The sequence below is a fragment of the Salvelinus alpinus genome, unplaced genomic scaffold, assembly GCF_045679555.1.
Source record: "Salvelinus alpinus unplaced genomic scaffold, SLU_Salpinus.1 scaffold_40, whole genome shotgun sequence".
In the NCBI taxonomy this organism is placed as follows: domain Eukaryota; kingdom Metazoa; phylum Chordata; class Actinopteri; order Salmoniformes; family Salmonidae; genus Salvelinus; species Salvelinus alpinus.
The window spans coordinates 1,923,768-1,947,337 of record NW_027255981.1 but is presented as its reverse complement, the minus strand read 5'-3'; the positions used below and the strand labels follow the sequence as shown (position 1 = coordinate 1,947,337).

Genomic DNA, 23,570 nt, shown 5'->3' with positions numbered 1-23,570 from the left:
GGGGATTTGAATTAAAGCCACTCCCTGGAAATGAAAAGGTTACAAACTGTTGTTCTGCCAATCCAAAGGGCAATTACAAGAGCAGAACAAGTTGTTTCATGATCAACTGTACGTCATATTAGATAGCTAAAGTGCTGTTCCATTGCGTGAATATAATTGACTACACAAGCTTAATTTTAAAATCCTCTATTATAAATAGAGGTGTGGTTTCAGTTTAAACAAATAGAGGTTGTTTCAACCCTCACAGTGGTGTAGGTAGTGACAAGTGTGGAAGTTATCCACGACACAAGCAACTGGTGTTTCTGTATGATCAGAATTCTGACTCAAGACTCAGGTCCTCTAACAGTAAGGGCCGGAAATCATTTTAGTGGATTTGAATCGTACAGCAGCATATCCAAATCAAATCAAAGTTTATTGGTCGCTAACACAGATTTGCAGATGTTATCGCAGGTGCAGCAAAATGCTTGTGTATCTAGCTCCAACAGTTCAGTAATAGCTAGCAATTAAAAAACGTAAAATACACAATCCAGAAAAATAACGAGCAATGTCAGAGACTGCAATATAAATATATATATACACACATATGTATATACACACATATAATGGTGTAAAGGCAGTATGGACAGTATTGTCCAGCAGTTGATATATAGGTTGAGCCATGACTAGAATACAGTATATTGAGTGCATTCGGAAAGTATTCAGACCCCTTGACTTTTTCCAAATTGTGTTATGTTACATCCTTATTTTTCCCTTATCAATCTACACACAATACCCCATAATGACAAAGCAAAACAGGTTCACACATTTTTACTTATTAAAAAACATAAATATCACATTTACATAAGTATTCAGACCCTTTACTCAGTACTTTGCTGAAGCACTTTTGGCAGCAATTACAGCCTCGAGTCTTCTTGGATTTGAAGCTACAAGCTAGGCACATCTGTATTTGGGGAGTTTCTCCCATTCTTCTCTGCAGATCCTCTCAAGCGCTGTCGGGTTGGATGGGGAGCGTTGCTGCACAGCTATTTTCAGGTCTTTCCAGAGATGTTCGATCATGTTCAAGTCCGGGCTCTGGCTGTGTCACTCAAGGACATTCAGAGACTTGTCCAGAAGCCACTCCTGCATGGTCTTGGCTGTGTGCTTAGGGTTGTTGTCCTATTGGAAGGTGAATCTTCGCCCCCAGTCAGAGGTCATGAGCGTTCTGGAGCAGGTTTTCATCAAGGATCTCTGTACTTTGCGCCGTTCATCCTACCCTCAAATCCTGACTGGTCTCCCAGTCCCTGCCGCTGAAAACATCCCCACAGCATGATGCTGCCATCACGCCTCACCATAGGGATGGTGGCAGGTTTCCTCCAGACGTGACTCTTGACATTTAGGCCAAAGAGTTCAATCTTTGTTTCATCAGACCAGGGCATCTGGTTTCTCGTAGTCTGAGAGCCTTTAGGTGCCTTTTGGCAAACTCCAAGTGGGCTGTCCTGTGCCTTTTGCTGAGGAGTGGCTCTGGCAGCCTTGCATGCATTTACACGCTTCAATTACTTACTTACGTCAGCCACGGAGGACGAAAGCACAGAGTTCTGGTGAGCATCGGTAGCTATGTCGGCGGCTCTATGTTGTTTTCCTCGAAACGGCAGAAAGTGTTTAGCTCGTCCAGGAGTGAGGTGTAGGTGTCCACAACGCGGCTGGCTTCCCTTTCATAATCCGTGATTGTCTGGAGTCCCTGCCACATATATGTCTCGTGTCGGAGCAGTTTAATACAACTCCACTGTGTAATGTTGTTTTGCCTCTTGATTGCGTTACTGAGGTCACGCCTGCTTGTACAGGTCCACATTCCCCTGTCACCTTGCCATGGTTAAATGCGATATTTCACACTTTTAGTTTTGCGCGAATGCTGCAATCTATCCACGGTTTTTGGTTTAGATGAGTTCTAATCGTCACAATGGGACAACATCCTCTATGCACTTCCTTATGAACCCAGTCTCCGAGTCAGTGTGTACGTCAATACTACTATTCTCAGAGGCGACCCGGAATATTTCCAGGTCCGCATGATCAAAACAATCTTGAAGCATAAAAAAAAGACTGTTATACAGTCCCTGATGTCTCTCTGGAAAGAGATCCTAGCCCTAAGCTTGTCAACTTTATTGTCCAGGGACTGAACTTTAGCGATGGAGGGAGTTGACACTTGATTCAACAATCATTAATAGAGGTACTTCTTATAATGATTGGATTCCAGCCTTATTGAAATTGGGCCCTTAGGTACATGAATGCTTGAATCAATGCAAGTTAATTGAAACCAGCTTTACACATCTCTCACACCATGCATTTTAGAAGTGTCGGCGGTCCGCTTTGCTCACCTGTAGCAAACATTTTCTGTGCAAGGGTTGTGGACTCTGACGATGATGAACACGTGCTGGAAGTGTGAGCGAATGTTTTTGGGAGTGAAGGGAAGAGCACCAGATTCCTGGAAGATGACGGTGACGATGTCATTTCCAATGTGCCTCTTCCTCAGTAGCTAAATGGCAAGAAAAGGAAACGGAAAAGAAAAAGCACATTAGAATTCAGAAGAATAAATGCCCTTACAGTACATGAGAGACTAGGACAAGGTCTCAAAGGCTGATGAAGACCTAAATGATGGAAATCTATCCCATTCTAGAACACAAGTCAAGCTGTTAAGTGGTCAAGGAAAGGATATGGAGAACAGTAAAACTTGTTTATTTGTAGTCTATCAGAGGGCCTGTGGGAGCTACAGTTCTGTCATATTGCTTATACCTCTCATATCCTTGCCAATCAACAGAAGTGCTAAAGGCAGTGGCTAGGGTCCAGGGTTTCTTAACAGGGCGATAGCCTCCTCACCAGGAGGCCATAATCTGTTAAGTCCCTTGGTGTAGGTGGTAAACAAACGGGATGAGGGGTGGAATTGACTGGATAAAGGGGCTCAAGTAGTGGCAGAGCCTCTGCCGACCTTGGGGGGGGGGGGGGGGGTTTACGGCTAATCTCAGAAATCAAATGGGATCCCAGGGGAGGAATAATAATAATAATAATAATCATCAAGGCCCAAGACACATGCGAAGCCCAAGACACATGGCCCGTTCTAATTTCGTAAAGCTCAGAAAGACACTGGCCCTCGTTCCTGTATAGGTGGCTTTCTATGAACGCTGGGCAGATTGCGGCATGTCCAGGAATCAGGATTGCCAGATGGCCACAGCTTTAAGATGGCCTAAAATCTTTATTGCTGTAACTTAATTTCAGACCTGCAGAATAGTCCATTAATAAAAATAAAAAAACTGATCTGAATGCTGTTCCCAAGAGCTTTACGTAAGATACTGCTTACGACTGCAAAGCAAATAGAATCAACATGGTGCACGTGACAATTCATTTATAGGGCGTGTTGCTATGGTCTAGATAGAAAGACCCACCCAGGCATATTCACAGACACCAAGCAGAGTGGGAATTGAATTGAGGAGTGCATGCGAAATTGTTGTCGTGGCAACATCTCCAGAAATATCATTTCCAATTAACAAGTCACTGACTGGGGGGAAATTATGCGCAACTCTGAAATGAAGAGTGCCAATTTCTAATATTGGAGAGCAGATTGTGACTAAAGGATCAACATGGCAAGATACCTGCTGTAGTAAAGGGTTATAAACTATAAGAAATGTTCATGATAAGGATCACTATAATGACGATTAAAAAAAGGGTTGCATTTAGAGTTAACTTCATTAACATAAGTGATTAAAAAAAATATTTTTCAAAGCAGCTTAAAAAATGTGAGCTTGACTTGAGTTTCTGGGGGGGGGATACCAAGCTAACATATGGAATTGTTAAGATGGTCATATCAAGGATCATTTAGCCATTTGATTTAGAATTTTAGAACCCCTTTAGATATCCCCCCAAAAATATTAAAACAGTATTTGATGAAACATTGAATTTGGGCTTACTGAACTTAGCCGATAGAAAACACATTGATAACATATTCATACATGTAAAAACAGATCCTTTTTAGATAGTAAAAAAATGTAAGTTTGTTTTGAAGTGTCTGTCCTATATTTGAGTGATATAAGATCAGGAAACTATTCTATTATTTTTGCACATATTTAACCCAATTTTTTGGGCACTAAACTATTTCCATATATACTTTAATACATTTTTTAAACTGGTACCGGGTTGCCAGTTAAACCCATGTAATAAAATAGATAGCAACTAGCTATCGATTTTGATGGGGATTTTTTTATTATGCCAATTAATTTCCGTGGCTCTGCGACAATCTAACTCAAGAGGGTTATGTGCAGTGGTGTAAAGTACTTAAGTAAAAAAACGTTGAAGTACTACTTAAGTAGTTTTTGCGGGTATCTGTACTTTACTATTTCTATGTTTGACTACTTTTACACTCCTAAAGAAAATAATGTACTATTTACTCCATACATTTTCCTTGACACCCAAAAGTACTTGTTATAATTTGAATGCTTAGCAGGACAGGAAAATGGTCCAATTCACACGCTGATCAAGAGAACATCCCTGGTCATCCCATACTAAGGTATCTTTACTTCTACTGAAGTATGAAAATTGGGTACTTTTTCTACCACTGGTTATGTGCACATTTCAAGTTTAGATTCAGCCCTTAATGTTTCAAAAGCTGACCTACTAGATCTTTATGTTAATTATCAAAAAGTTGTTAACTTAACTTCTTTTGAAGTGGCACTCCAAAATCTGGATTTAAGGGCAGTTACAACAATATTCAAATACCTCAGTGGCAGTGACATTTGCCGAGACCAATCTCTCAGACTACTTTCACAAAATGTTGGGGGCCCACTGTGGGTGGACACAGATTGACTAGAGCTGCTTTAAAAGGGATACTTGGGGATGTTGGCAATGAGGCCTTTTAGCTACTTCCCCAGAGTCAGATGAACACGTGGATAAAAATGTTACGCGTCCGTGTCCAGTGTGAAGGAAGCTAGAGGTAGCGTTGCTAGCAGATACCCAGAGACTTCCAGAGTCCACTCACCTGTTGTCTGTTGTTGGGGGTGTAGGGGAGCAGTGTGGACACGTGGAACATCAGCTCGTAGTCTTTGTAAGTAGTGTAGAGAGAATGTGTTCCGGTGGAATCCGCTGTAACACCCAAACAAAGAATTTAGGTCAGAGCAGCTCAGACGGAGACATTCTAAACAATAGAAATGAAAAGAATGCTATACTGCAGTCTCCGGGAAAAATTATCTGCAATAAGATCATTGTATTCTGCAACAATAATCCTGTGGTGTTGCCAGGGACGGACTGGAACCAGAAATGAGCATTTCTAACATTTGTTTTCGTGAGGCCCCCCACAGCCCATTTGTTTTCGTGAGGCCCCCCATTATTAGTCAAATAACGATAATACAGCGCAAATGATTTTTTTAAACAAATGTACACAGGACCACTGGGCTGACAGACCTGCTATCTTGCATTTGCCTGAAATGCCCTATGGCCAGTCTATTTCTGGGTATTTCTAAATGGCCCGTTCTCTTTCCCTTGAGCTCAGAAACAACACTGGCCCTTGTTCCTGTATAGGTGGCTTTATATGAATGCTGGGCAGATTGCGTGTTATGTCTAGGAATCAGGTTTGACAGACGGACACTGCTTTAAGATGGCATAAAATCTTGATTGCTGTAACTGAATTTCGGGCCTCCAGAATAATCAAAAGAGTGATCTGAATGATTTCCCCAAGAGCATTACGCACGATACAGCTTAGAACTGCGAAGCAAATAAAACCAACATGGTACACATGACAATAAATGTAAAGAGAGTGTTGCTATGGTTTAGATAGAAAAGACCCACCCGGGTTTATTCACAGATACCAAGTGAAATCAAGCTTTATTTATACAGCTCATTTCAGACATGGAATGCAACAAAATGTGCTTCACAGGAAAAAAATGATAAAAAACAAGTAAAATAAAAGCTGAAATATTTACTACACAACAAACATAAGAATAAAAACTAAAAAGAGTGACAAAAACTGAATGACTAAAAAGCACCCGAAGGAAAAGCAAAGCTAAAAAGATATGTTTTAAGATCTCTTATACAGACATACTGCTCGTTCTGTGCGTGATTTCCTACAAGATCGGAATGTCAGTGTTCTGCCATGGCCAGGGAAGAGCCCGGATCTCAATCCCATTGAGCACGTCTGGGACCTGTTGGATCGGAGGGTGAGGTCTAGGGCTATTCCCCCCAGAATGTCCGGGAACTTGCAGGTGCCTTTGTGGAAGAGTGGGGTAACATCTCACAGCAAGAACTGGAAAATCTGGTGCAGTCCATGAGGAGGAGATGCACTGCAGTACTTAATGCAGCTGGTGGCCACACCAGATACTGACTGTTACTTTTGATTTTGACCCCCCCCCCCCATTTGTTCAGGGACACATTACTCCCTTTCTGTTCGTCACATGTCTGTGGAACTGGTTCAGTTCATGTCTCAGTTGTTGAATCTTGTTATGTTCATACAAATATTTACACATGTTAAGTTTGCTGAAAATAAACGCAGTTGACAGTGAGAGGACGTTTCTTTTTTTGCTGAATTTATAAACACATATGGGAATCAGTACCAATCAGTCCTGGTGTTGCCAGCATCAAGCAGAAGGCAACAACAGCTCTGAAGTTGGCCAAACTCATACAGTACCTCTATAGACTTTAGTCATATCTCCATATACAGTGGCTTGGTTTTCATATTCAAGAAGATAACTTGTTTCACATACTCCACACTTTCAAAGCGAAGGAGAAACAAAGGATAGGAGCTGTGTGGGTTTGGGTGTGGCGGAAACAGTATTGACTGATAGGAACAAACATGGAAGGTAGTCCTTCGCTGCATTAGCAAAACTCTGCAAGGCACTTGTGTGTATACAGTGGGGAGAACAAGTATTTGATACACTGCCGATTTTGCCGATTTTCCTACTTACAAAGCATGTAGAGGTCTGTAATTTTTATCATAGGTACACTTCAACTGTGAGAGACGGAATCTAAAACAAAAATCCCGAAAATCACATTGTATGATTTTTAAGTAATTAATTCGCATTTTATTGCATGACATAAGTATTTGATACATCAGAAAAGCAGAACTTAATATTTGGTACAGAATCCTTTGTTTGCAATTACAGAGATCATACGTTTCCTGTAGTTCTTGACCAGGTTTGCACACACTGCAGCAGGGATTTTGGCCCACTCCTCCATACAGACCTTCTCCAGATCCTTCAGGTTTCGGGGCTGTCGCTGGGCAATACGGACTTTCAGCTCCCTCCAAAGATTTTCTATTGGGTTCAGGTCTGGAGACTGGCTAGGCCACTCCAGGACCTTGAGATACTTCTTACGGAGACACTCCTTAGTTGCCCTGGCTGTGTGTTTCGGGTCGTTGTCATGCTGGAAGACCCAGCCACGACCCATCATCAATGCTCTTACTGAGGGAAGGAGGTTGTTGGCTAAGATCTCGCAATACATGGCCCCATCCATCCTCCCCTCAATACGGTGCAGTCGTCCTGTCCCCTTTGCAGAAAAGCATCCCCAAAGAATGATGTTTCCACCTCCATGCTTCACGGTTGGGATGGTGTTCTTGGGGTTGTACTCATCCTTCTTCTTCCTCCAAACACGGCGAGTGGAGTTTAGACCAAAAAGCTCTATTTTTGAATCATCAGACCACATGACCTTCTCCCATTCCTCCTCTGGATCATCCAGATGGTCATTGGCAAACTTCAGACGGGCCTGGACATGCGCCTGCTTGAGCAGGGGGACCTTGTGTGCGCTGCAGGATTTTAATCCATGACGGCGTAGTGTGTTACTAATGGTTTTCTTTGAGACTGTGGTCCCAGCTCTCTTCAGGTCATTGACCAGGTCCTGCCGTGTAGTTCTGGGCTGATCCCTCACCTTCCTCATGATCATTGATGCCCCACGAGGTGAGATCTTGCATGGAGCCCCAGACCGAGGGTGATTGACCATCATCTTGAACTTCTTCTATTTTCTTCTATTTTCTAATAATTGCGCCAACAGTTGTTGCCTTCTCACCAAGCTGCTTGCCTATTGTCCTGTAGCCCATCCCAGCCTTGTGCAGGTCTACAATTTTATCCCTGATGTCCTTACACAGCTCTCTGGTCTTGGCCATTGTGGAGAGGTTGGAGTCTGTTTGATTGAGTGTGTGGACAGGTGTCTTTTATACAGGTAACGAGTTCAAACAGGTGCAGTTAATACAGGTAATGAGTGGAGAACAGGAGGGCTTCTTAAAGAAAAACTAACAGGTCTGTGAGAGCCGGAATTCTTACTGGTTGGTAGGTGATCAAATACTTATGTCATGCAATAAAATGCAAATGAATTACTTAAAAATCATACAATGTGATTTTCTGGATTTTTGTTTTAGATTCCGTCTCTCACAGTTGAAGTGTACCTATGATAAAAATTACAGACCTCTACATGCTTTGTAAGTAGGAAAACCTGCAAAATCGGCAGTGTATCAAATACTTGTTCTCCCCACTGTATATTTTTTTTTAAGTATTATAAAATAAAAATATTTTTTCAGTGTACAGAGAGACATGGACTTTTTTTTGTAGTTCTTTTGCGATCTACCACATTTTTTTTATACAGAGAAAAGGACTAACTTCTAAGTTTGCTCCTATCAAAAGATATGTCATTCAAAACGGCATTCTTCTTCTTTTCAGTTGGTCCGTACAAGATGATGTACAGTACGTGTCCAGCTGGGCCCTGATCTTCTAACTTATTGCACATTTATCAACCATATGATAAATCAAATGCGAATAAAACAAACAAATGGTGTGTGTGTTGAGCCGTGAACACTTACTTTTGTTGTCCAGCTGGGCCCGGTACTTGGTGAAGCCCTTCAGCCTGACCTTCTGGCCCAGCAGCTCCATGAACTCCTCCAGGGCGGGGCTGGCACTCTCATTGTTGTACATCTCCTCTTCGGTGCTCTGGCCCGCCTGGCAGTACATGATGCCCACCTTGTGCTGGAAGCTCAACTGGAACCACAAAGAACAATAGGGTTGGGGTTATGACATGTCAATGTCTGCCCAATATCCGTTTATTCCATGCTAATGGGTGGAAGAACCTTGTAATATAGAGGTGGGTTAGCAGACACCTAATGTCTGTTTATTCCATGCTAATGGGTGAAAGAACCTTGTAATATAGAGGTGGGTTAAACAGACACCTAATATCCGTTTATTATACGATAATATATATTTTTATCTCAATTCAAATCTTATAAAGGTAACTGGCATAACGCTTGTGAAACATTTCTCAAAATGTTTGGGCTCATGACCAAATTATAGCAGGTGCTATTTTTTACAAGACACGTTATTTCAGCGCAACACCGAGATGGGACATACAGTTTCCAACAATGCGTTCCTCCTTATCTACACTCTTGATTGAAATGCTCTGTAGTGTCAGAGACGAATGCCGGCGCCGGTGTACGGTGTCAAATTAGACTGAAACGCCCATGTAAGCACTCAGGGAGGAAGGGCTTTTTCCAAGAGTTTTACCAGCCCAAGTGGATTTTATCTCCTGCTATCAATACCTATTACCTGACACCCGGTGCTGAGATCGTTCATTTTGAGAGCTAGTGCTAAGTGCACTGCGGAGCAGACACACACACAAAAAGAGGAAGTAATTACAGTGTGAGTGCCCCTCAGACCACACCTAACTGTTGGTCCTGAATCATTTAATAATCTTAGAAATGCTATAGGATGAAACGTTTTTTTTTTTTGGTGTGTGGGGAGGCTTGAGGTGTGTGGTGCAAGACTGGGATCAGTAGACACTTGTGAAACAAAAGACAGTGGGGGTGCCCACTGCTCACAGCTAGGCGACATGACGAGACGAGCGGTCAAAAGAAAAATTTATTAAAATCTAGAAAAGTCCCAATTTGCTTGGCTGGTCTCTTCTCATCTCTCCTAACACAGGGAATAAAGGAAATAAAGGGTCTCGCGCCTCCTGGTGCCGCTGCGGCAGTTGTCGTGGCAACACTGCACAAATTCAGTAGGAGCCGAGGCCATATTGTTTTGGACAAGGGGAACGGAAGCTGTGCCGCCTTAGTGAAGGATTCACACTTGAGGGGGGTGGGGGAAGTACTGCTGGTAAAGCGACGTTAGATTGCCATTGATTGTTGTCTTCACGATGTATCACCACGGTTGCTTAACGAGTAGCTAAAACAATAATAGCATTCCAGTCCTACTTACGGTAGATATAACCGGTGAAAGTTTATTATGATATTATGAATATCACATCAATGAAAGGTGATGTAATTAAACTTAATTGAATTCAGGAACATGTAATTAAACTTGAATCGAATTGAGGAATAAGAGACGTGACCCCTAGATATTCACAGAGGTCAAGAGTCCCCCTCCTCGCTCTCCAATAGATTTACAAACCACCCGCCACTTTCCGCCAATGACAGAGGCTTGTATGAAACTTGATCTCGTCATTACTCTTATTGCACACCGATGCCATTTCTCCCCCTGCTGTTACATGCTTTAGGAATCGATCTGTCTCGATGCACGTCTCTGGTTACCCAGATATCCAGTTACACGGCAATAGCGCTTATTGTTTTCCCCCTGTCCAGAGTTGAGTGAAGCAATCAAAATCTGCAGCGTAATCCCTTGCTGTAAGCGGAAATACTTACTTATGACAACAGTGATGTAGATTGTATTAGGGTGTGTCATATTGTGCACTCATTTGCAATACAAATACCGTAGTCATTTACACTACCGTTCAAAAGTTTGGGGTCACTTAGAAATGTCCTTGTTTTCCATGAAAACAGACATGAAATGAGTTGCAAAATGAATAGGAAATAGAGGCAAGACATCGACAAAGTTATAAATAATGATTTTTATTTAAATAATAATTGTGTCCTTCAAACTTTGCTTTCGCCAAAGAATCCTCAATTTTCAGCAATTACAGCCTTGCAGACCTAAGACATTCTAGTTGTCAATTTGTTGAGGTAATCTGAAGAGATTTCACCCCATGCTTCCTGAAGCACTTCCCACAAGTTGGATTGGCTTGATGGGCACTTCTTACGTACCATATGGTCAAGCAGCTCGCACAACAGCTCAATAGGGTTGAGATCCGGTGACTGCGCTGGCCACTCCATTATAGACAGAATACCAGCTGACTGCTTCTTCCCTAAATATTTATTGCATAGTTTGGAGCTGTGTGTTGGGTCATTATCCTGTTGTAGAAGGAAATTGGCTCCAATTAAGCGCCGTCCACAGGGTATGTATGGCATGGCATTGCAAAATGGAGTGATAGCCTTCCTTCTTCAAGATCCCTTTCACCCTGTACAAATCTCCCACTTTACCACCACCAAAGCACCCCCAGCATATCACATTGCCTCCACCATGCTTGACAGATGGCCTCAAGCACTCCTCCAGCATCTTTTCATTTTTTCTGCATCTCACGAATGTTCTTCTTTGTGATCCGAACACCACAAAAACTTAGATTCTTCTGCCCATAACACTTTTTTCAAATCTTCCTCTGTCCAATGTGTGTGTTATTTTGCCCATCTTAATCTTTTATTGGCCAGTCTGAGATATGGCTTTTTCTTTGCAACTCTGCCTAGAAGGCCAGCATCCCAGAGTCACCTCTTCACTGTTGACGTTGAGACTGGTGTTTTGCGGGTACTATTTAATGAAGCTGCCAGTTGAGGAATTGTGAGGGGTCAGTTTCTCAAACTAGACACTAATGTACTTGTCCTCTTGCTCAGTTGTGCACCGGGGCCTGCCACTCTTTCTATTCTGGTTAGGGCCAGTTTGCGCTGTTCTGTGAAGGGAGTAGTACATAGCATTGTATGAGCTCTTCAGTTTCTTGGCAATTTCTCGCATGGAATAGCCTTCATTTCTCAGAACAAGAATAGACTGGCGAGTTTCAGAAAAAAGTATTTGTTTCTGCCCATTTTGAGCCTGTAATCGAACCCACAAATTCTGACGCTCCAGATACTCAACTAGTCTAAAGAAGGCCAGTTTCATTGCTTCTTTAATCAGCACAAAAGATTTCAGCTGTGCTAACATAATTGCAAAAGGTTTTTCTAATGATCAATTAGCCTTTTAAAATGATAAACTTAGATTAGCTAACACAACGTGCCATTGGAACACAGGAGTGATGGTTGCTGATAATGGGCCTCTGTACGCCTACGTAGATATTCCATGAAATAAAATAATGAGCCGTTTCCAGCTACAATAGTCATTTACAACATTAAAAATGTCTACACTGTATTTAGGATCAATTTGATGTTATTTTAAATGGAAAAAACAAGGAAATTTCTAAGTGACCCAAAACACACACACTTTGAAAATATGGAGTAGTTTTGTTACCTTTTTAGATCATTTAAGCCAGCAAAATGAAGACTGTGCAAGAGGTGTGGAGATTTTCACTAGTGACTGCATGTCTATGGTTACTCACCCCCTGTTGGTCCAGCTTGAGGAGCTGCTCAGGGACCTTGGGCGAACTGATGGCCAGCCTGAGACACTGGATGTTGAGCTCTGGGACCACATACTCCAGCACCTCCTTCAGCGGTAGGCCCCTGGCCATGCCATGCTTGGCGGTGGAGGGAACGGCGTCTTCCAGGATGGCCCCTCGGAGAGTGGTGAGCTGGGGAGGACAGAGAGAGAGGCTGGAGGTCAGCTGGGTGTCTCGCCCTGACGGTTGAGTTGAATTTCGAGTAACAATTTATAAACTCGTGAATAAAGTTGCAAATTATAAGTAAGTATAAATTATGAATAACGGTTTCATTATTTGCTAAGTTTAACCCCCTAGAGTGTATTGATGCACCGGTGCATCAAAGTCTGTCAGTTTAAGCTAGAGCTGCGTCTCAATCCACCGCGTCACCCATGTCACCCTTCCACATCTGCGTGGAAAGTGGCAGATCTACAGTGCTGTTTGTCAGACCAGGAGACATGCCGAAAAAAATCGGTCTTCTCCGTCTCTAGCATCCAAACAGTTTGTCACGGGACTCGTTTGAAGTCGGTAACGCTAATGTACTAACGTTTGTCTGTAGTGTCCAGAACCGTTTGGGCTACATATATCACCGTAGAACGGGGAGACAAACGAACGTGATGGTGTACTCCATTTTGCTCTACGACCCTCACAAGTGACACGGGATTCGTCTAAATGTAACCCACACAAATTAATGGAAGTATGGAGGTAGTTCTGTGCCCAAAAAATATTTCCTGAGCGTTCTTATATCTCCTAGATAAAAGACACACTTCAAAACTTTATTCATTTTTTTTATTGTATTTTTGGCCATTTATGAATGTGTAATTCAATGCGTTTCTATGGGTTACAATAGTAAAGGATGATCCATGGTATGACCTTCTTAAAGCAATTCCATATGGCAGCTTAGAAGCCCCCAAACGGCTTAGACTTAAGAATTGAGCACATATGAATTGTAATGATTGTAACGCCTATAAGGATTTAGGTACAACATTGAAAGTTATTCATGAAGTGTAAGCATCTATAAAGGCTCATTCGTGAAAGTTGTTATTAAAGGTTCAAAATTTGGTGCGGATGTCAGAATCTTTTCTGCACCCATGTTTTTTAGAGCAACATGATCCTAAATAATGTTTGTAACACATTATAAGTGAGTGGGAATCATTTAAGTGTTTGACTATCTTGAGTAATGTAGCTATGATGTTATTTAAAGAAGTATTCCGTTTTTGGGGGGGGGGGGGGGGGGGGGATGCTTACAAATTATGAATAATATTTAAAAAATTAACTACATCAGGAAGAAAACGTAAAAGATAAATTACTGTGATATATAAGAAACGTGAGTGATATATGGAGTAGTAACCTAGGATACTTGTGATGAAAAGAGAGTGCCTCCCCAAACAGCTTCACTTTCCCGCTTGCATGCAGTTAACCCAGTGAACTGGGAGAGAGACGTTTAAGTTAGGGAATTAGCTTTTAGTAAAACTAAATAGATTAGCTTTTAGCATTAGCGAGTCATAAGAAGTGCAACCACGAACGCCCCACTTACAGTGTCTCATGGGAGAACTAACATATCGTGGGATCAAACTTTCCCTTTAAGAGTTTAACTTCCATTAACTCAGATTAAAAGTTGTCTAATGTCCCATTGGTTTGATCATACAAAAAGTCTGCTCATCTAGTTGACTGTGTATCGTCTCAGAACAGATGTACCTTTTGGTTGCGATTATCTAGAGTTGAACTTGGGGGTTCTGTGGAACTACTTGGTTGAGTTTGAATTCAATTTAGAGGTATTTTCTATGTCACACCATTTGTTGTGATAGAATTCGTTGATTATTCGGTATGTATGAAGGTATGACAATATTCCACGACTTTAGAATTCAGCATAGTCAGCAGTGAGAGTCCACAGTAAGAACCTGTGTACATCAAACATTTTAGGACACCCTCAGCCTTAAGTGACATCTACCCTTTTCAATGATTTACCTCGCTAGTCCGGAAGGTGACCCGGTAGTTGTACTGTGCTCCCTCCTTTCCCTCGTCCAGCTTTTCCCGGCGGATACTGACCGCCACGGGGCCCAAGTTCTCATCCGTGCCAAAGTAGTTCTGGTGATCTGAGGGTAAATGGTAAACGACGGCACAACACAAACGTTAGCTGTGGTTTGGATTATGATATACATAAGAAATATTTATTTTCAATTCACGTAAAATGAAAATGTGCCTTTGGCACTCTGGTTTACAGGTAAAATGTTTAAAAAAATAATTTAAAAAAAAGATTTGCAACAAACACAGTTCAACTTAACATGATTTGCCTTTTGATTGGATTTTCCTTTGCATTCCTTAAACTCCATGAATAGGGCCAACGCGTCACAGATTATAACCCGAGCAAAGCCAGAAAAGTAGACCAAATTCACCAACTAGATGGACCCACTGACATTGCTAACCCATAAAGAGATATGCCTTAACCTAGTGTATCAATAACCCATAAAGAGATATGCCTTAACCCAGTGTATCAATAACCCATAAAGAGACATGTCTTAACCCAGTGTATCAATAACCCATACAGAGATATGCCTTAACCTAGTGTATCAATAACCCATACAGAGATATGCCTTAACCTAGTGTATCAATAACCCATAGAGATATGCCTTAACCTAGTGTATCAATAACCCATAAAGAGATATGCCTTAACCCAGTGTATCAATAACACATACAGAGATATGCCTTAACCTAGTGTATCAATAACCCATACAGAGATATGCCTTAACCTAGTGTATCAATAACCCATAAAGAGATATGCCTTAACCTAGTGTATCAATAACCCATAAAGAGATAAGCCTTAACCTAGTGTATCAATAACCCATAAAGAGATAAGCCTTAACCTAGTGTATCAATAACCCATAAAGAGATATGCCTTAACCTAGTGTATCAATAAATCAATGAGTAGACAAAATACAATTCATGTAGTAATGCTCCCTTTACTTGATTAATTGACATGTAGGCATATGACCTTGTAGGGTTCGAAAAGACATGTAACTACAGGCTCATTTCCATAAATCCTGCACGGACCGAAACCTGCACTGTAGGAAAAACAGTCTTTGTAGTTCCATTAACTTCAGTACGGGTTTCATTAAATTCATCCCTGAAATGAAGTGCATAACAATAAACATAAGTGGAAAGTAGAAAGTGTTGAAAAGGTAAATAAAGGAGAGGACCAGGGGTGTCAAATTCATTTTGCCCCGGAGGCCACATTCAGATTTCAACGAGGTCCGGCAAGCTGCACTGGAAATGTGTTCCATTTCCTCTGTCAAAATGTACTCCCTGACTGTCTAGCTTTAATTTATGGGATTATATATATATAAATAAACAAAAGTATGTGGACGCTAATCTTCAAATTAGTGGATTCGACCATTTCAGCCAGACCCGTTGCTGACACGAGTAAAAATCAAGCACACAGCCATGCAATCTCCATAGACAAGCTTTGAAGAGCTCAGTGACTTTCAACGTGGCACCGTCATAGGATGCCACCTTTACAACAAGTCAGTTCATCAAATTTCTGTCCTGCTAGAGCTGCCCCGGTCAACTTTAAGTGCTGTTATTGTGAGGTGGAAACATATAGGAGCATCAACGGCTCAGCCGCGAAGTGGTAGGCCACACAAGCTCACAATAAATTGGAACGTCGACGGCGAGCCAGACCTAATCACCCAACATCAGTGCCCATCCTCACTAATGCTCGTGGTTGAATGGAAGCAAGTCCCTGCAGCAATGTTCCAACATTTAGTGGAAAGCCTTCCCAAAAGAGTGGAGGCTGTTACAGCAGCAAATGGGGGACCAACTCCATTTTAAGATGTTTGACGATACTTTTGATCATGAAGTGTATATAGTTTGTTTTCCCACAACAACAAAAATCCCAAAAGAGCTTCAATGGTCTATATCACTTATAAATTATACAGAGCATTCGAAAAGTATTCAGACCCCTTACTCTAAAATTGATTTAATAAAAAATGTCCCTCAATCTGCGGCGTCAGGTAGCCTAGTGGTTAGAGCGTTGGACTAGTAACCGAAAGGTTGCAAGATCGAATCCCCGAGCTGTCGTTCTGCCCCTGAACAAGGCAGTTAACCCACTGTTCCTAGGCCGTCATTAAAATTAAGAATTTGTTCTTAACTCATCAGTTCATCATTCTTCCTCCCAACGAAGTTTGTGAGAAATTGCCAGAACAATCTGAGACACCAAAAAATATTTTCCACCTACGCTGGCGTGGAATCGCCCATCTTCAAGTTTAGCTCAAGTCTGAAAAAAGCTATTAGCGACATCTTGGGTTGATTGTGGATATTCATATGACTAATATTTATTTATTTTCAACCTATGGATACTGACAAATGTAGAGAGGAAAACTAATGCGCTGCATTGCGACGGTGACTCGAGCGTGACTGTCGTCATCTCTGACATATAAGCGACATTTAAGTGCCTTTAAGTGCCCAGAAGTTGTGGTCAACAAACAAGCTACACTTATGCCATCTAAAAAGCGGAGTGGAAAATTGCAGATTTGACATGTACCTGCAATCTCAGGTGTCATGTTGACGTCTACTCCAGTCAATTCTTTCCTCATTCACTGAGCAGGTCAAAGATTTTCAGCAACGCTCACATTTAGCTACACATGGCCAGATTCTATGGCGTGTCTGCAAACGGTGTGCATTTGTAAACACTGCAAAGCACATCGTAAATGAACTTGAAAAACTGAAAAGTACATTATAGTAAGGAAACAATTTAGTATTAGGAGGTAATCAATGCCTCTCTTACCTTTATTGTAAAAGTACTTGTGGTAGTAGTAGGCCCCCTGGTCAATGTGTTCGATTATATAGCGCTTGTACATGTCCCTGTGGAAAGCCTGGCTCTCCCTTGGCACCTCGAGCACCGACACCCCTGCGTTGGTGCACCGGGTGCTGAGCGATGATTCCACAGAGTAGCCTTGTCCTCCAACCCCATAGTTAGCAGCATAGTCTCCACTCCCATAGCTGGCGCTGCTGGCTTTGCTCAGGGCCACCTTCCTCTCGCCCTCGCCACCAGTCTCGTTACGGAAGTACGGGCAGCTGAGCACCAGGGTATTGCTCTTCCCATCCCCTTCATCTGCATCCATGCTGGCCTTGTGGCCCAGGTCCTCGCAGCTGCCTACGGGTGACTCACAGATGGGCATAGTCGTGGCGCTGTCTCCCAGCCCAGAAGCCGGCGTCTGGCACTGAGAGGCGGCCGATGCCCCAGTGGTAGTGTTCTTCCTGCGACCCAGGTCGGCGCGGTTGGCCACCGCCTCGCTGATGTTGAAGAGGACGCTCTGCACGTCGTAGTGGGCGAAGCACTTCTGGAAGCTCAGGGGCCTTCCGAAGCGCCCTCCGTCCTCCTGGTCCAGGTACTCGCCCTCGCTCTTCACATTCCGCAGCCTCCGGAAGATGGAGGTGTCGGCCTTCTCCGCCTTCATGCGTTGGATAAAGGACTTCTCCCGCTCACGGCTGTAGAGCAGGGAGCTGTCCACGTAGTCGTAGCCCGGGATGCAGACTATGTCGCCTCGCGCGATCTGGGCGGCCGTCTGTAGGCTGGGTGACAGGGTGGTGTTGAGACGCAGTAGCTCCGGGAAACTCTGTGGAGGAGGCACGCTGGGTTGGTCCGAGCGGTCCTCCATGTGGTAGCCCCTCAGGGTTCCCACAAGGTCTTTGCTGGCGCCGGACAGACTCTGCTTGTCGAGAGAGGACGTGCTGCCATACTCACGGCGCAAGGTGGCCCCAGTGTTGGGGTTGATGGTGGTGTGATCCAAGTCCTCGGCGCCGATGTCACTAATGGTGACCTCGCTGTTGCTCCTCTTGATCCCAGGGAAGCCCTTCATGGGGGAGTGGCTCAGGAGGTCACACAGCGGATACTTGGTCTCTGGGAACTCGGCACTGGGCAACTCCTGGTTCTTTTGGAGGGTGACCTCTGTGCTAAGATTTGACGGTCCCTTCTGGAAGGTCGGCACCAGGCTGTCATAGCCTGGTGGAGGTTGTGACTCCCAGCTGTCCTTTCGCTGGGGCCAGTCCGACACCCTCGCCCGGACACCCATCTTGGGCATGGCTGGCGTTCCTTGCACGTTGGCGTTTGGAGGTCCCATGGGCCTCTTTAACGCTTGGAGTTTCTTGTTGAACGGGTTATCCGACTGCATCAGATGATTGGAGCCCTTTGGTTCGCCAGCTACTCCAGCAAGATTCGCTACGTCCTCAGTCCAGAGGCTAGGCGCGTTCATATCCTGTGTACAGGTACCTTACAGTCCCAAATTTCATGACTGGTTTCCAATACAAGCCATTTGCTCTGGAAACTGCGATCAGGTAGTACTAGGCAAAAACCCAAATTTGGGGTTTCACTTCGCCAGGTCCATAATCCATAGAAAATGATTAGCTTGACAGATCTGCTTGGGTCTCTGAGGGACAGTGCAGCATAGAGGAAGGTGAAGATCCTTTCCTGGTCCACATCAAGCCAATGACCGACACATGGTGATCCTTTGTGGATTCAGATCTTAAAAAGTGAGAAACATAACACAGGTTAATTTCATTCAATTATAACATCAAAAATAAAAACAGATCTAAAATTGCATTTCAACAATTTGTACAAAGGCCTAAACGCAATGAACATCAATTGTCATTGCTATTTCGGTTTAATCAATCGGACCGAGGGCCTACAAACAATGTCCATGTACCAATATTAGAACAAAAGACATATGTATTGCTTTGATGGGTTTTTTGGCACATTGGGAATGGTGTGGCTGAAAGATTAAAGGCCTTTTCAAGTTCAAAGGCTCATTTGCAATAATTTAGAATGAATTATTTCATGTCTCTAGGTGCTGCAAACTACATGGCTGTAAATGGCCCACAACCTTGTTGAATTAGAAAGATTTATCACAGTTATCTGATCTGTTAATAATGTAACATGCCACACAGCCTATGCAAAAACAAGTAATGCCTCCTAGGTCTTACAGAAGAGTAACAATGTCATATGATTTGAATCATCCTATCACTCTCAAAGTCAACTGTTTATCACACTGCCTCTGGACTGTGGAGTCATTAAAATGTTAAAGTTGTGCAGGGCAAAATTTCGGAAAACAGTATAAAACTGCCAACATTAACCAGTATTTGGTTAGTCATCTTGGAATGTGATTAACCGTGTGAACATGTGACCAACATTTCAACCTTCCTGACAAGTACTGTATGCATTAGAAAGTGATACTACTTACAACATTACTGTGGAATTGCCCTTATTAAAAATTGTAAAAAGAGTGGAGGGGGTATGTTTATGTTAAGGTAAGTTGCATTATTCAGAGGATTTATTTCAAAACAGGCTACAATGTTTGTGAACAAGGAGAAATGTACATCCGTACCAGATTTGAATATCCATAATTCACCATTTCCTACAGTAAACATCAACAGATTTAACACCGGGGGGTATATTAATACCATGTTGGAAAATACCCGTCTGAATATGTCCCAAATGGCACCCTATTCCCTACATAGTCCCGGGTCGAAAGCAGTGCACGATCTTTAGATAGGCCCCAAAACTTTGACCAGACGAAATAGTCCCCCCTACCCTTTGAGGAAAAACACAGGCCTTATCCTTTCATCGGTCTCTCTTGCCTCATTATATTGAATGTTGAATGGCTCTGATTGGATGCTCACTTTAACTTTAAGGTTACCATAGTGTAAAAAAATGTGACTAAATAAAGAGTATGATAACTAGAATAAAGTAACATCTTGTTTTTATTTTTTTATTTGTTACAGGATACTTTTGAAGGTGCCACATCCATTCAAACACCATGGACCTTCACTGACTAGTTTATGAATCAACACTCTTTGCAAGAGCCAGACAGTCTACTGCGCACTAATCAGTGTAGAAACACCTCTAACAGACGGCTGTTCGAAACGAGCATTAAGCACTCATAACATCAAGGTGTAAAAGTTATTTTCAATCACTACAGAGGCAGCCGTGCTATGACACGGAACACCGAGGGGGCCCAAGTCGGAGAAACCGATGCCATCCGCCCCCCAATGACGCCCTACTCCATTATTAAAAACACCCTAATAAAATTAGATCAAATTAGAAAAGAGCCCTCATTAAATGCATGGCCTTGATGTCCGACTGCTTGAGAGCAAACGGATCATGAAAGCGTGAGATGAAAACAGCTTGTGACATACTTTCTTCCCCCCCTTCAGTACTCGTCAGGAATCTTATGAAAAGGTTCCCGCTTCGGCAAAAGAAGACAACTTTGGTTCTAAGGATCGAGTCAGTTATCTGATCTACAAAGCCGAATTAAGTGGATATGGGTTTAGAAGTACAAGTTCATACTGCTTTACATATCAGTATGTATACTTCCTATTGGCCATCAAAGGCCTGACTGATGCTGCAGTAGGGTCTGACTGATGCTGGAAGTTGGGACAAGCTCAAGTATGATGGTGCACTGCATCAGATGCTCGATTCTTCAATATGTCAATGTTTGTGTTGTAATATGTCTCAAATTAAAAATACATTTAAAAAAAAACAGTACATACAGCACTATATTAAGCGTTATAGAGAGAAACGACACAATTGCAATAAGCACATAGTAATTATCAAGAGTCAGATAAATTGCATGAACATTGGTCTTTAAAACAAGACCATCTAAAAAAGGGGGTGTTTTTTTTTTTTACAATTAAAAAACATACAAACGTGGTCACAAATGAACGGGCGACACCGTCCATCAAACGTCAGCCTGAATGCAGGCTACAGTCTCACCGCTCCTGGTTAATGACAGAACCGATGTGTGCCACAGTCGGTTCCACGGACCAGCGGGGCACACAGAGCTGGCCACTCACCCAAACATAACGGTGTGCAAATGTTAGGCTAGTGACATGGGAGCAACATTTGGCTGGGAGGCAGAGTAGCGTTGTTTTGGTTGAAAATCTATAGAATTGACACTATGTAACCCGACTGAGGTACAGTGAAGTGGATGTCAGTACTGGGTATGGGATTCTGTGATTTGGGAGAGTTTAAGATGAATGGTGTGTGGCATCTAGAAATGAGCCAGGCCTAACCCATTGCTGGCTGCAGAGGTTTGTACTTGTTATGTTTGTCTGTATGGCGCAAACCCATGTGACACACTGTTATACTGAACTATAGATGTGTGTTTTGATCTGGACATTGTACTTGAGCTATTTTCATATGTGACGAAGCTATTATTTGCAGTACCCAAGTTCAAATTCAGTTATTCAGTCACATTTTGGAAATGTTCAAATGCCCTGTATCATCACACTTCATTAACCACGGGAACGAGCGCAAGTGGCGATGTCCTTTGGGAACATTGGGTACAGATTAAGAAAGGCAGATAGACCTCCACTTTGCAGTATGATGAGGTGGGCAACAAAAAAAATGACAGAGAAAGGAGGTCAGTGAGCAGTGGAAGCTTTGCTGCCAGTTCCAAAACCCCCAGAGACAGACAGACAGACAACCCCGTCATTCCTTTGTTCTACTTTTACAATGTGAGCTTTATCTTTACCATTAAAAATGATTCAAGAAAGTAAAACATATGTACTGTATGTATTTTACATACAGGGGGCTGGATTATAAATTGAGATTCAAATTCGCACCAAGGGATTGGCCGCAATATGCCTTGAAGCATTCGAATCAAGGGGCTCACGTGTCTCCAACTGCTGACTGGGCTCGTATCCAAACCAAGGGGCAAGAAAACAAGGGCGTCAAGCCTGCTTCCAACACCGTACATGGGTGCATCCCATTAACTGGCAACCCACCCTGGCACTCACATAACCTCACACATCAATAAGACAGAGCTAAGATAGCAGGGTCCCCATCCATCTTCCCACTGCTCGTCTGCTTTGCCTTGTTAGGTGCACTAGCCTAAGTACCCAGGCATTCTAAGCCCCTGGAAGAACTACGAGATACTCCCAGTCACAGGCCCTAATGCCTTCCATGCCAGGGGAAGTTTCTCCGGGATTAATTCCAAGCGGAGGCATGCAGGATGGGGTGGGAGGGGGGGGGGGGGGGGGTACAGACGGGGATCAGTTCACATACACATTCCAGTGCGGTCCTGCGATATGCACTCCACCACGACATGCGTTTGATTCCCTGAAGCAGAGACAAATTAGTGTGTGTTTACTTTAAAAATGACTACTCCCTCAAGAAGGCAGGTTGGTAGGGGGGGGGCGGGAGAGGTTGGTCATCCATCGAGAACACTGTGCGGCTGTTTAGTTGTGGGGCTGTAGCTAGTGAAGAGGGGCAGCGGTGGTAGTGGTAGGTGGGCCAAATGAAGGTATGGAGAAAGGCCATACATAAACAAAAAGAGAGGAAATGCGGAACATCAAGGAAGTGAATGTAAACACTATGATGGCTCTGCAGGAGCTAAATGAAAGACGGACCCCTGGGAAGGTTCCGGGGAGGCACATATGGGTGGGTTGTGGGAAGGATAGTGCATCTGGACATTAACATTGGTGTTGTTACTGTTGTGGCTATTTCCTCTACTGTTGGTCTTTCTGTTTACTATATAAAACAGGCCAGCTAACTTTCCTACATATTTTTGAAATAGTCAGTTAAACAATTTACTTATTTTTATTTGACCTTGTCAGACATAACCTAGGTACAGCAGATCCCTTTATTGTATTGGACACTTAAAATGTGCCTTTAGAGGCCATGCAATTCAGTTCTCATCTATAAAACAAAAGTAATTTAGATCAAGAGTCCATATTAACAAAGGAAATTGAAGGACTAACAGTACAGTTAGATAGCAATAAAAACGGTACCATAGAGACACAGAATACGTTAGAGGAAAAACAAAAAGAAAAATGGAGGAACTTATTCAAGAAAGATCCAGTGCAATATATTATAAAAATAAAGCGAACTGGGTGGAATATGGGGAAAAACGCACCAAAATCATTTTCGATCTTCAATATAGAAATGCTATCTTTTTTTTTTTTTATTGAAACTTGTTACAAATGGAGTCACGCATGATTCACCGAATTATATTTTGAAAGAGGAAGTAAAGTACTTTAAGAATAGGTTTTCGTTTCAGTCTCCTCCATCTCCACTAACCGAAGCTAAATTGTATGGATTTTTTCCCCTAATAATAATGTAAAATTAACATCTG

At 42.7% G+C, this 23,570-nt stretch overlaps 1 protein-coding gene across 6 annotated transcripts in view; it reads right to left on the bottom strand.

The window, feature by feature from the left end:
• LOC139566989 (signal-induced proliferation-associated 1-like protein 2) overlaps positions 1-23,570 on the bottom strand; it is a 96,636-nt gene that overhangs the window by 38,001 nt on the left and 35,065 nt on the right. For all 6 annotated transcript variants that reach the window (XM_071388397.1, XM_071388391.1, XM_071388393.1 and 3 more), the window contains exons 2-7: positions 17,225-18,961; positions 14,410-14,537; positions 12,406-12,594; positions 8,801-8,975; positions 5,000-5,103; positions 2,352-2,509 (exon numbers count right to left, since the gene is read on the bottom strand). In XM_071388397.1, coding sequence (XP_071244498.1) covers positions 2,352-2,509; positions 5,000-5,103; positions 8,801-8,975; positions 12,406-12,594; positions 14,410-14,537; positions 17,225-18,692 — 2,222 coding nt within the window. In that variant the 5' untranslated portion in view covers positions 18,693-18,961. The remainder of the gene's footprint in view (positions 1-2,351; positions 2,510-4,999; positions 5,104-8,800; positions 8,976-12,405; positions 12,595-14,409; positions 14,538-17,224; positions 18,962-23,570) is intronic.